This window comes from Epargyreus clarus, unplaced genomic scaffold (genome assembly GCF_041222505.1).
Source record: "Epargyreus clarus isolate Ecla_fem2 unplaced genomic scaffold, WU_Ecla_fem_2.2 ptg000031l, whole genome shotgun sequence".
NCBI lineage: Eukaryota > Metazoa > Arthropoda > Insecta > Lepidoptera > Hesperiidae > Epargyreus > Epargyreus clarus.
In genome coordinates this window covers 8,356,497-8,370,543 of record NW_027332236.1, presented here as the reverse complement: position 1 = coordinate 8,370,543, position 14,047 = coordinate 8,356,497, and the positions used below count along the sequence as shown (strand labels likewise).

Genomic DNA, 14,047 nt, shown 5'->3' with positions numbered 1-14,047 from the left:
TCAAACGGATATTCGTCATCGTCATCTTGATTTGATTCATTTATTTCTTCCGGTTTTTCTTCCTCTCCAAATAATGAAAATATTTTTGATTTTATGATCTTAAACATATTCGATGCTGACGGTGGGTCTGGCGTATGATCTATTGCACTCACAGTCGGCATTCTAGACTCTACGGGTACAGGTAGCTTATTTGAGACCTCTTTGGGTAACGGTTTATCATATGGTGAACTTTTATCAATTCTTTTATTTACTATATCTTCTGCTATTTTGCTGATAAGATTCCCTGGACTTATGGCTGGCGGTGAATTATTTACAGATTCCGGCTCTTCAGAATTTGGAAGGTCCTTTATTATAGGTTTATTTTCTGCCTTTTTGAAAAAGAAACTGGCGATAGAATCAGCACTTATATTTCGTAACTTCCTTTGCTTTCGATCAGTGTTATTGTCACTAATATTTTCGCTACTTTTTTCTTTATCTTTACTTAATAATTTTGCACTCTCTGAAGTTATTAGGGTGACAGCATCCTTCGAGTTCTTATAGAATTTACCCGCTAAGTCTTTTACTGTTTCTTTAATTGTAATTATCTTCTCACTGTGGTTATTTAACAGGTTCTTTATACTTTTAAGGCTATTACCTGTTTCCGTTTGAACATTATGAGAAGCATTACATTCCACTTTTGGTTTTTCAATAGCGTAATACGTTGGTTTCTCACCCGGCTTTTCGGGTTTCTTGATGCCTATACCAATTTCTATTTTTTCAATACAAGAACTAGCAGTTCGCTTAAGAGCTGTAAGACTTTCCTTTACACATTTTGCAAGGGATTCGGATGATATACTTCTCTCAGGCTTGACTGCAACAGTTTCTTCGGCTACAACAGTTGGTAGCTGAACATTGTCTGTATAAGCTGGTTTGCTGTTTTTCTCGTCAACTTTAGATGATGATGAACGCGATGATAGTAAAGGTGTAAATTGCTCTTCTGATTTGTTATCACTTGTTTTGTCACTTGGAATATTATTTCTTATGGAAGTGTCTTTTTTACTTTCAGTCTTAGGCGTGGTGTCCATCTTTTTAATTTTTAAACTCCTTCCTGTTATTTTTTCTTGAATATCCTTTTTTCCTTCGTAAACCTCGTTACAGGGTTGAAAATCGGGGAAGTCTTCTAACGCGTCTTGGATTAATTTTTCCAATGAATCAATGTTATCTTCACAGTCGTTCAAGTGAGGTTTTAAGTAAGGCGTAACAACTTCCCTGCAGTACGTTTGTCTTGGAGACTCACTTCCCTCGCTAGTGCTAACGTTTGCGATGTCTTTCACAAAACTTTCCGTTAGAATTATTTGTCTGGAATCACTCGGGTCTTTGATAACTTTACAGTCCAACAAATTGTCAACTTTCACTTCAACGTTTGATTTGTTGATACCTTTCGGGAGGGGACGTGATGGGCCTTTTACCAAAGTAAATGAATCTGTGATATACGCAGTACTCGTTTGGGTTTCTTTGTTACTTAAAATTTCACCTGAATTATCCAATGATCTCTCTTCTATCGATAAATTATTTGAACTCATAGTCCAACTGTATTATTTCACGTTTGTTGCGTTGTGTCCGGCATGGTGAGTTAATTATTTAGGAAATGTATCTTTATTAATATTAACCATTGTTATGTATACATTTATCAGAATTTGTAGTTTTCCTCTCAGAGAAAAAATTGTGACAGTGACATCTTCATTACGTTTATCTTTTTTGTTTAAATAAGAATTATCTACTTCTTTTAAGTTTTATTGTAGTAATACCACAGAACTAAAAAACTAGAACAATACAATAATATAAGTGAGAATGATATTTTAACTTATATCGGTCAAAGCTCACAATATTTTCAAATTTAATTTCAGAACTAAATAACATTAATAAAAAGTAACAATAAAAACTTTTACATGTTTTCGATTTTCATATATTATAATGTTAGTCAAAACTTAGCATGCAGTTCACCTAATAGTTCGTTGTCATTGTCGCTGAAGACATTTTTAGGTAGAATCAATCCCAAATACGGCAGAAATCTCTTTGAGTCGGCCACCAATAGGATGCTATTCTTAAGGACTAAACGAGGACGAATCGTGAAAGAGCCTCTGCTTTCAAACCAGAATACAGCCTTAAGTTGTAGGTATATAACTTAAGGAGTTAATAAGATGCTCTACTGCTGTTACAAAAAACATTCAAACATTCTATACTATCATCACAAAAAGAAACATTTTCATAATAATACTGAAGCAAACAAGCTTGCAGTTCATATGATGGTTAGTAGTCTCTACTGACCATTGCCATCTATAACCAACACCATTCAGAATAAAGATTCTATTCGAAGCTAATCACAAATGCATTGCGACTCCTATAGTGTTCATTTAGCATGTACATACGATTTTTTTTTATAAATTAAGTGTAGCAGACGAGCATGCAGTCCACCTAATGGTAAGTGATTACTGCCGCCCATGCACATCTGTAATCAACCCCAGATAGGATTAGATATTCCTACCTGAGGTCGGCCACAGATGCGCCGCTACCCCTGAGGACTAAGCTGGAACGCCTCGGAAAAGTCTGGCTCCCTTACCACACCCTTCAAATCAGAACACAGCAGGCTTAACACTGCTGTTATAAGGCAGAAATAGGTGGGGCGGTGGTGCCGCCGGAGTCGAATCACAAAGGGTTCTACCACCTAAAATACGAATACTTTAGTTACTCAATCAAACACATTATTATAAACTCATATGCCTTTATTTCTGGTGCGTTTGCCTTACAAATATACTTATTACAAATTAAACAAAACTATTACTTTTCATTAATTTATCTATTATTATCATTATGACGTGATATATCACTTAAATCGATATGCTTTGAACAAAAGCGACATCGGAATAAACAAAATAATAAATAGGAAACATTTATGATAATTACATTTATTAAAATATGAGTAGATCGTTCTATATGTGGACTTTTCTAAGGTAGAATATGTTAGCGTGAAAAAGATAGTTGGAAATTGAAAATAAAAGCACAAAAAGTTAGGTTTGATCAATAATAAGTTTGTTTTTCAGTTAATTGAGTAAATGTAAAATGCGCAGAGAATATCGAACTACCGACTTTTTATTAAGAAAGTGGTATCATTGATCAATATATTTGATTATACATTTAAATTATTCAAAAAGATCGAGAACATTTTAAAAATAAAGTTTTTGATCCGATACTGTGATTATAGTAAAATTATATATGCATTTCAAAAGTGTCGTTAAAATTTTATATCTTGTAATGACCACACAATATAATGTCATGTTTTTGCATGTCAAAAGTTAAAAAATAAATCGATATCAAAATCTGGAAACACTGAAACTATTTTATGCTCATTTATTTTGAAAATAAACATGCAAATATAAATTTTGATACTACAAACCATTTTATATATTGTGATATCGCTTCGACGTTTAAAATAATATCTGTTCTTTCTCAAAAAAGTCCACGTCATTCATCTTTGGCGATAAAAATATTGCTTTATATAAAAATAAGCTACTTTAAATGGGTTGAAAAGACATACAACAAGTCTTTGGCGTGTCTCTAAACTGTATGTATTAGTATTGAAACAAAACACTTTTCATATTTATGCTAACGGAATGACATTGAAAAAATATGCACTAGGAATTATTTACAAAATAATTTATAATAATAAAGAAAAAATGGACGGAAACGATAAGATTATAAAACGATGTTCATTTAAAATAAACACGAAATAATATTTTGAACATATAAAAGCATTTACAGTTAATCTATGACACATCTTGTTTAGATCTCAAATGTATTCCATAAAATCAAACTTGATGAGTTAAGTACTAGAACCTAAAACTTTTTTATAAAAAGTAAAAAAAAGGAAACACAATAATCTCAAAGTAATTTCAAATGAATGTACAAAGTACATTAATTACTGGTCTCAATTAATATATAATTTGTTCCGAAGCTTTATTTAAGAGCATTCAGTATATGTACCTAATATTTAACAATAAAATAAGTTAACTTATGCGAACAATAACAACTTTAAGTAATTATGCCATTGTGCTTTGAAGACAGCTCAAAGAAAATAAGTCCTGATGCTACATAACATACATTTGTTTTGAGGTAAAAGAAAATACATTCATTCTTAACACTAATAATGACATTAAATGAATTACATTTATTTCCATTAAAATACAATATTTACATCTTAGTCTTAATGAAACATTATCAACACTTTGGCTCTCTCATTCATTTAATATTTTAACTAAACATAATGAGTATGAATGAACTGTAGCCTTTGTATGAGTTATTAATGCGAAAAAACTTTTCGAATATGATCATCAACACTCGATAGTGAAAATGGCTAGGTAATATGGAAAATTATAAAAATTACTTTAGTTATATGTTTTAGTATAGATGAGGATTGGCATGATTTTCATAAAAAAACTTTCATATCGCCGACACCATCTCGGGTTGAACAGATTTTAGAACAACTTATTACTAATCGGTAATAAATCGTGGATGTCACTTTTTACCCCATATCCGTTCTATAAATACTAAACATTGGAATTTTTATTTTATGGGTAATTTGAGCACATATATTTACACAAAGTTTTTATAAATTTTGCCTAAATACAATTATGTTGACTTTTCTTCGAAAATTTTTTCGCATAGTAACTCTCAGTTAAGGCCTTTGAATTAACGCTATTAAAATATATAATTAATCATTTCGAGAAAGCAAAAGAAAGCGATATACTGACCTCAATACAATTAATATAATAACGAGAATAAAAATCGAATTGTACATATTTTATCTACACGAATTGAGATTGTCTAAAGGAATGGATAAGGTAAACTAAACTCTCACATTATGTAATATAGTGTCCATTATCACTTGGTTTCGTTGTGACCCGCCCGCAGCTAATGCTCGCATGGCGTCCGTTGATATCTGAAAAAAATACAGTTATTATTAATAAATTGAATAATAAAACAGTAATTCTTGGATAACAGTAGGGTAATTTTTGGGTCAACAGTCATTCTTGGAGCAGATTCATAGACTTAGAATATTTTTAGGGTTCCTTACCCAAAGGGTAAAAACTGTCACACTATATCTTCGGAACCGTAATAGATAGACACATGATTTTTTACAGAGGATGCATAACGGTAGCCGCTAGAACAACAAATACTAAAAATAAAATAAAGTTGAATATTAAAGGGGGTTTTCATGCAACAAACCGGTATTTTTCGGCATTTTTCGATCTAACAGTCAAACTGTACTAAGGAAACGGTTGAAATTTTTACAATCCATTTACTACTATAACTGGTATTATAATAAATACAAATAAGAACCATAAAACATATTTTAATATAGTTATTTTAATTTTATTATACGTTGTTTACGTATCATTGATCATCACCCCAACGCTTATCTATTTTTGTGTAATATAACTAAATATTGTAGAAAATAATAAAATGGATAAAAATAAATACAAAATAATGAACATTTGGTGGTACGGAAGCCTCCAGTGCGAGTTCGACTCGTACTTGGCGAATTATTTTTTCATTACTATGATCAGTTTTAATGAAACTGTAAAACAATAGCACACATAACAAAAAATAATAAAAATATACTGTAAAAATACAAGTGTATTACCTACAATTGTTTATAAAACGACGTACATTATCGATGAATGATATAAAACCAGTTACTATTATAGGCGCTACTTCGCGGAAATCTATGTTACAAAGTTAGGTAATTTTTTTTTAAATCTCATTTATTTAGAAGTTTTAAACAATAGTACATGACAACTTCATTATAACTAACACTAGTGACATACAAATATATAACAAGAATACTAAAATATTCAAATAGTTACTCAAAACATTAGATTTTTCTATTTTGAAGAGAAGCATTGATGAAAACATATACGCGTTTAGCTTTAGTTTAGATGTTGGATTTGCTAGAATAGGTAAAAATAATAATACAATGCATATGAAGGTTAGGTTTTAAAGGTTCGAACCTTATTTACTATGCTTTGATGTATAGCAAGCAAGAAGTTTACTGAATTATGTTATTTCGTTAATAGAAAGTACTGTCTCAAACCATTTGTAAATATTTAGCTTAAAATTAACTGCTTTTTAACGTTTAATCGGAAACGCATCTCGTGTGTTTAACATCCAACAATATATCTTCATTCAAAACTAAAAAAACAGCACCAATAATTATTTTCGTATTTACAATTTACTGTCAACACCAAACAATATACACAAGCAATCCAATTCAAAAGCTTCACAGTAAGAATACCTGTGATCTTACCGCCCATATTGAATCAAAGCTCAATTCCCCTTAACTTTCGAAAACTTTAAAAGCGATAGCAGTGGAATCACTTAGATTTAATGCCCTATAAGTTACTCCCTCTCTCTAGGGACCCACCCTGCCCTTTGTCGCAGCCCCCCGGGAGGTATAAGGGACAATTCGACAAATGTACGAAAGAATCCTCCATTGTATACCAATGATGCTCGGATTGATGATTTTAAACCGATACTGATTAGTTTAGAAACGATAGTGATGATTGAAATGAATGGAATTAGATTTGATGGTTCCGTACGGTACGGAAGTTTTTGTTTATGTCGAAATAAATTTACGTGAAAATAAGAAAAACCAATATTAAAGATTATTCGTATTTATAACATAGCTGACCGGCAAACGTTGTGTTGTCATATAAATAAAAAAAATGTTATTGGTGAAAAACCCTTATCAGTTAGGGGTATGAAAAATAGATTGTATCCGATTCACAGACCTACTGAATATGCACATAAAATTTGGTGAAAATCGGTAAAGCCGTTTCGGAGGAGTACGGTAACTAACATTGTGACAGGAGAATTTGATATATAAGATGTACAAAAACTTATATATATGAGTGCGACGTGCGTGTATTCGAAACTATAAATATGTAAAATAATAATTGATATAATCAATTTATATTTTACATTTAGGTACTAAAAAGTATAAACAGGTAAAATATTTGAAAGAGAGCAACGCAAGCTTAGAGATTTTCGGATGTGACAAACTATATCCGCGTGAAATAGACTGAAAATCTCATCACTTCGCTGGAAAGCATGTTTCTTTTTGACAAGGGTTTTTAAATATTACCTTTTTTAGCGGATATAACGTTCAATAGACTTCACTTAACGTTCACTTCGAAAAAATGATTTAAATAAACGCGTCAGATATATTTAAAGTTAATTTAAAAACAAAGCGTCAAATTGAACGATTTAAAACACGCACGAACATTAAAACCACAGGTGCTAACATATCTCCCTGAGGCACACCTCCAAATGCTGGCTCGTCCAGTTTTACCAAGTGATAAAACGTTTCAGATTTATTCAGTACACACGGCCATTTGTATTCCGGCGGTTGTTAAATGGGCGAACGTTTTAAAGGCTGTAAAATCTGGGCACAGTCGTAATGTTCGTGTGGTCAAAGGCCTCTGCGAAGTCGAAATCCTCCAGAGAACGTAATGTAGGTTAATGTGTTGAGGCAATTAGATGTGTGCGATGCAAAATTTGTCGAGTCGTAGGATGTGACGTTTTTTACTTTTAGCTAACTGAACTCAGAATGTTTGTGTAGATTTTTAAAGAGGTTGTTTAGATTAAAAAAAGGCAAGGCAAATTTGTATAAACTTGAATACCAAAATAATGTAACAATTCTATTTAAAGGTCTAAACTTTTTTCAAATAAGTAGAGTTCAAATGTATTGATTCGATAACGGCTACAGTAGGCTATCGTCATAATAATATTAATATCATAACTTTTCAGTTTCATTACAATTCCCTAAATATTCGTTTCTGGCATTTTTATTCTGATTCTCAAAAAATCGATCCAATTTTTGTACTACTTCTTCTCCATAAAGCATGTAGCTACTCAAGGACAAGATAACTCTGTAAATAATCTATTTTCAACCGATTTCAAAACCGATTCTTTATTTGACCGCTATCTATGTATGTAAACTTGTACATCCGCGATTTTCTTAGAAACTACTGATCAAAGGCTGGAGGTTTTTAGTATAAATATTTTAGCGTTCAATTTTAAACCATTGATACATATACTTACCACTTAGACAGTAGCCCGGTAGCCGCGGAGTGGGAGTAGGGTCCTCCGTACGGGGAATACTGGGAGTAAGGCGCGGCGTACGCGTACTCACTCGCTAGGGTCGCTGTTCCTGTAATTTTAACGGGAATTTTTTAACGTCATTGTTGCTAATGGTACCTTCATGTAAATCGCTGTAAAGTTTTTTTGTATCCCGCAATTAGGAAGGCCTGGAGCGTACGTCACCGAGTTATCTTATGCTATCTTTGAAGGTAGAACCTTGTGTTCGATTCCGGTGGCACTATCGTCACACCAAATTTTGCTTATTAACAGTAGTGTTAAGCACTGTTTTATTCTATTTGGAAGGGTGTTGTACAGGAGATATACTTATCCGACGCCTTCTAACTTAGTTCTTAGAGGTAGCAACCCATCTGTTGCCAACGAATGTAATCTTATCGAGGATTGATTACAGATGTTTGTGGGCGGCACTAGCCACTTACTATCAGGTGACCTGCATGCTTGTTTGCTATTTAAAAAAAGAAAACATATTATCTGAAATGAACAAAATTAGAAATTTTGAACACGAAATATAAATCGTTAATCAACACATTTTAGAACTATTATCTACTTTACTCATTGATACTGATACAGTAAAGTAAATACTTTATAACTTGCAAATACTAAGCTACATACATTGTATGTTAGAAACAGTCATAAATTCTAGAAACAAAAGGACGTTCTCCGATAGAAACATTATCCTCGGCAAACGATATTGTTACGTGATATCGCGTTTCCAAACATATGCACGCTATGACACGCCTAGAGAACTATTTAGAATTTACATCGGCACGCCCCGCAGTATCATGCGTAACCACCCACTCCACCCGAGAGGTGACAGTTTAATATTTATAACCGAAAACCTCGAAACCCGTTTGAAGTAGAACCACTCCGTGCCATCAGACTTGTCTTGCTTCGTTAACCGCTACAGACAAAGCCCGTATGATTTCCCCCTCGAAAATTATTTGCATAGCCCCGAATGAGCTATTAAAGGCACCCCCACCCACCCGGGATAAGCAGATTGCGGTGGATTAAAGACCAGGCGTAAAGAGAGAGCGACGTACACCCGCAGATTTCGCGCTTGCTATTAATATGCATAAGTGCGAGAATTCTGTGGATCCGTATGGATTTTATGGCGTTCCGAGTACCGCCCTATCCACAGAGAAAATTGGATTTTCAACAGAGTGCCGCTAGTGCTCGAGTTTGTCGAGACACCATCTAAAGTCCCTTTTTTTCCTCATACTGTTTTTCTGTCCGGCCACTCCTGAATTTACCTCCATTATTTTATTTCAGCGTCTCGTAAATGGGGGCCACGATTGATGTTTTTCCGTGTTTAAAAAAGCCGCTTTTATTAATTCCATTTTGGTTTCTTTTATTGTTTAGTCCCAATCTGGCTCCTTGTGCCAAGTTCGCAGATGTTTGAGTTTACTGCGAATTAGATTTGGGGCGTTAGAGAATATTTTCTGAAATGCCTTTTTATATTAAGACTAAAGAAAGTTAATGCGATGTTAATAGATAACTTAGGCACTTAGCAGCGTTGAATTAGTTATGTTTTTGTTTAACTTGATTTTACTTGTTAACGAATCATTAGTTCTAATGTGGTTCTAATAGACAAAGTTTATTTAGAACGTCAGTTTTACTTTACTGATTTTCGTCTCTTCACTTTAGACACACCCTTCAGACATGAACTCAGCGCTGGATACGATTGTTTATTACTAGGTAGAAAAAGGTGTGGCGGTGGTGCCTTCAGAGTTGAAAGACAAAGGAATCTACTACGTTAACTTCAATAATCTATTCTTTTTTATAATACAGGAGTAGCAGACGAGTATGCAGTCCACCTAATGGTAAGTGGCCACTACAGCTCATGTACATCCGTAATCAACCCCAGATAGAATTAGATATTCCTACCTGAGGTCGCCTCAATACGCCACTACCGCTGAAGACTAAGCTGGAACACCTCGTAAGTCTCCTTTCAAACCAGAATACAGGATCGCTTAACTGATGTTGCTAGCCAGAAATAAATGGGGCAGTGGTGCCGCTGGAGTTTAAGCACAGAAGTTCTACCACCTTCAAGCTTACAAGACTAACTAGGCTATCATTAGAAAGAAAGAAAGAAAGAAAAATACTTTACAAGTACTCACCATCATAATGCGCGTATGGAGGGTAAGGAGGCGCCGGCGGCTGCAGCACCACCAACGCCGCAGCGTCAGGGCTCCCCGCGGCCGACGGCGGCTCACCTGCCGCACCACCTGTTGACCCCGTTGAATCATTTGTTGCTGTAAATGCGGTTCGTGTGTTAGTTATTGATAATCATCATCATCATCAATCACTGTATCAAAAGTTAACAGAGATAGTTTTCCCTTGATTTGTTAAATTTTTGAAGTTTTTTTATTTTTTATAATAGTAGACGAGCATGCAGTCCATCTGATGGTAAGTGGCTACTGCCGCCTATGGACGATTATAATCAACCTCGGATAAGATTAGATTCCTACCCAAGGTCGATCACAGATGCGCCGCTACCCCTGAGGACTAAGCTGGAATGTCTCGAAAAAGAACATCTCCCTTACCACACTCTTCAAATCACAACACAGCAGCGTTTAAAACTGCCGTAAAGTATACTTTAGACAGAACGTTGAAATGAGTTTATGTAATACATAACTTTAGCGTGGAACGAAGTTGCGCGCCGATGTAACACATTATGTATTTCCAGTATTTACTTTTCAATAGCTTAGTTAAAAATTATTTAATCTATAACTTCTTTCGCTTTTTATTTTAAAACCAAAAATTTACGAATATTATTGATCACAATATTTTATTTAAAATTGTCAGCAGAAATGAAGAGACGCAGTTCACTACATCGATCGATACGAGTACTAAAAATTATTAAATTGACATTGAATTGATTTTGAATTATTAATTAGTTCAGTGAAATCCTTTATTTGAATACACTGATAAAGTTGAGAACTTTTTAGAAATAGGTATTTAGATAAACGTCTCATATTGTAATATCAAGATATTCGTGATTAAAAGGGCAGTGACTAAAACTGATATTCAACTAAAATAGATAGTCACTTAAATGTATTTATTTTTATAGATTAGGAGTCTATCGATTACTTCGTCTTAAACCCATTCACAAACCGGAAGCCATTGATTCCCATGTCGGGTGATGGGGAATAAAACGATGGAAACCACAAGATGATATGCGGTTAGGATCCCATGGGATGGGAAAGGTCCATTCATTCGATTGAATGGGATTCTATAAATAGACCCTTGATCAACGCGATAGAGGTTAATTGAGTTATGCAGTTTTATTTTAAGAGTGATAGCTATTTTTATGAGTTTTTTAATTTGATTTGTTAGTTCGTATCAAATTTTGCAACTGAATTTTAAACTTCTTAACCCTAACAGATTGATCTGACATTTAACATACACGATTGGTTTGGATGACAATGCAAGGTTAGTGACGTCATTCTAAATTCAACATGGCGCACCAATTATTTTTTATGCACTCCCATTAAAAACAAATTAAAGGGTTTTCTGAGTAGAATACAATAAATAAAATCAATTTACTATAACGAGTTATTTGCTTGTATCCAAAAATATAAGGATAATAAGTAATCAATAAGTTTTCAAAGTTCAAATCATCATCAACCCGATACTGTCCCACTGCTGGGCATCTCAAAATAAGAATGTTTTTTTTTTATAATATAGGAGAAGTAGACAAGCATGCAGTCCACTTGATGGTAAGTTGATTATGTCATAGTCCTCCGCGCTGCCGAATTGGTAGACTTCACATGCCTTTGAAAATCTTTTATTAAGTTTTCTCAGGTATGCATATTTCCTCATGATATTTTTCTTCACCATTTGAACACATAGCTTTGAAAAGTCAAAAGTGATTCTTAGATTTGAATCTCGAACTCGTGGATCAAAAGGCCGAGTTTCTTAACCAATAGGCTGCTTAACCTACAAACTGCTTAAAGTTATTTAGTTTTAAATCGTATGACGTCACTATCGATCTACATAACCCACCGGTTAAGTGTCTATAAAAAAATATGGAGACATAAAGACCGTTCAATTTCTTTCCAACTAAGTTTATCTCTAGGTCTATTTAGCCCTTACAATCGCGGCGCCGACCACATCCCGGTGTGAAAGGAGCTGAGGCGCCCTCCCAGTAACCTGACGCTGTAATGAGATAGCCGATCTATTATGGACTAGTTTCGTGGGTCGATGACCACTGACACCTGTGTGGAGTGTGTTAATGACTTGAAGATTGTGTGGTTCATACATTGTCTATGAAACAGGATTAAAATACGTTTTATGTCCATTTAGCAAGTTTCTTGGGTTGTAATAGTTGCGTAAGCTAGGTTCAACCACATATATTATTTTGGAGAAATATATATGCCAAATAGTAGTCCATTTTCTACTTACTAGACTTTTCCAACTAGGGTATGGTGGTAACTAGTAACAAATTAATTATTGTGAATATTAAGTGTAAACGAAAATATCCTATGAAAATTACTTGGAGACGTCTTAAAGATATCTAAATTAAAAGTTCTCAAATTTGCGTTAGTCCAATTTAGGCTTAAAAAGACCCAATTTTAATATCCAATGTATGATTATTTTTATTTTGAGAGGATTGTAGAAAATTATTTGGTGTAGTTTCATTGTACCTATTTGTATATTTATTGTACTGATTCAATATTGAGGATTGATACTTTAAACAGCGATATTTTTTACCACGCTTTTATTAGCTTGACTTGTACCTATGTATCTGGGTATGTAACCGAATCTTTGAAATATATTTATACGCACTTTGAACGATCAAAATAATTCAATATTTTTAATAATTATCAAGAGCTGATGATTGATCATTTTTGTCCTATTTGCATCACCAGAATCGTTAGTATACGTAGTGTGGTTTTTAGTTTTTTAAACTTAAATTTTATTATTTTTTAAACAATCATCAAGAACTGATAATTAATCATTTTGCCCTATTTGTCTCATCATAATCGTTAGTATACGTAGCTTGTTTTTTTTAGTTTTTTTAAACTTTAATTTTATTATTTTGTCATCCAAACCTAGTCTTAGCACAACATGTCACCTGTTGAAAGGGAATCCAAGAACAGTTAAACCAATCACGGAGCCATAGCATCACGAGTAAAGGTACACCGCAGACAAATCAGGGCGTAACTAATAACTTGGTGATTATGGGAGGTTTAGCATCCGTTAGCGAGTCACGATACCTGCTTAGTTACTTTATGTTGACTTTGGTTTAGGTTTAATAATACTGAAGGTGTAAACAAGCAGTCTATCTAATAATAAGTAGAAACTGCCAAATATTTTGAAGGTGGTAGAACCCTCTGTGGTTCAGCTCCGGCGGCACTACCGCCACACCTATTTCTACCTAATAACAGCAGTGTTATGCGCGCTGTGTTCCGGTTTGAAGGGTGTGGTAAGGAAGGTATACTTTTCCGAGGCGTTCCAGCTTAGTCCTCAGGGGTAGCGGCGCATCTGCGACCGACCTCAAGTGGGAAGCTAATCCTATCTGGGGTTGATTACGGATGTCCATGAGCGGCAGTAGCCACATACCATCAGGTGGCCTGCATGCTCATCTGCTTCTCCTTAATTAAAAAAAATACATGAGAATTGAAAGCATGTAACATAATTTAGAACAAACATTTGCGCCACTGACAAATTTCCCATCCACGCAACGCGCGCAAAATATATTTCCCGCTAATTGGATCACTGTCACGGCGCTAATCGTTCCCTATTTTTCCGTTTTGCACCTTGATTTGAATTTATTTATTTCCATTTCCGTCTATCACAATTTGTAGCTCGTAATTTAGTTAAATCAAATAATTATTTGATCATAAAT

At 34.1% G+C, this 14,047-nt stretch overlaps 1 protein-coding gene across 4 annotated transcripts in view; it reads right to left on the bottom strand.

Moving 5' to 3' along the window:
• Positions 1-4,648: 4,648 nt before the first annotated feature.
• Positions 4,649-14,047, bottom strand: part of sv (paired box protein shaven) — a 115,092-nt gene continuing 105,693 nt past the window's right edge. For 2 of the 4 annotated variants that reach the window (XM_073089777.1, XM_073089779.1), the window contains exons 10-11: positions 10,314-10,448; positions 8,136-8,248 (exon numbers count right to left, since the gene is read on the bottom strand). In XM_073089777.1, the coding sequence (XP_072945878.1) occupies positions 8,136-8,248; positions 10,314-10,448 (248 nt within the window). Of the gene's footprint in view, positions 4,976-8,135; positions 8,249-10,313; positions 10,449-14,047 lie in introns of those variants that run through there. The other 2 variants (XM_073089778.1, XM_073089780.1) reach the window with 2 other exon arrangements.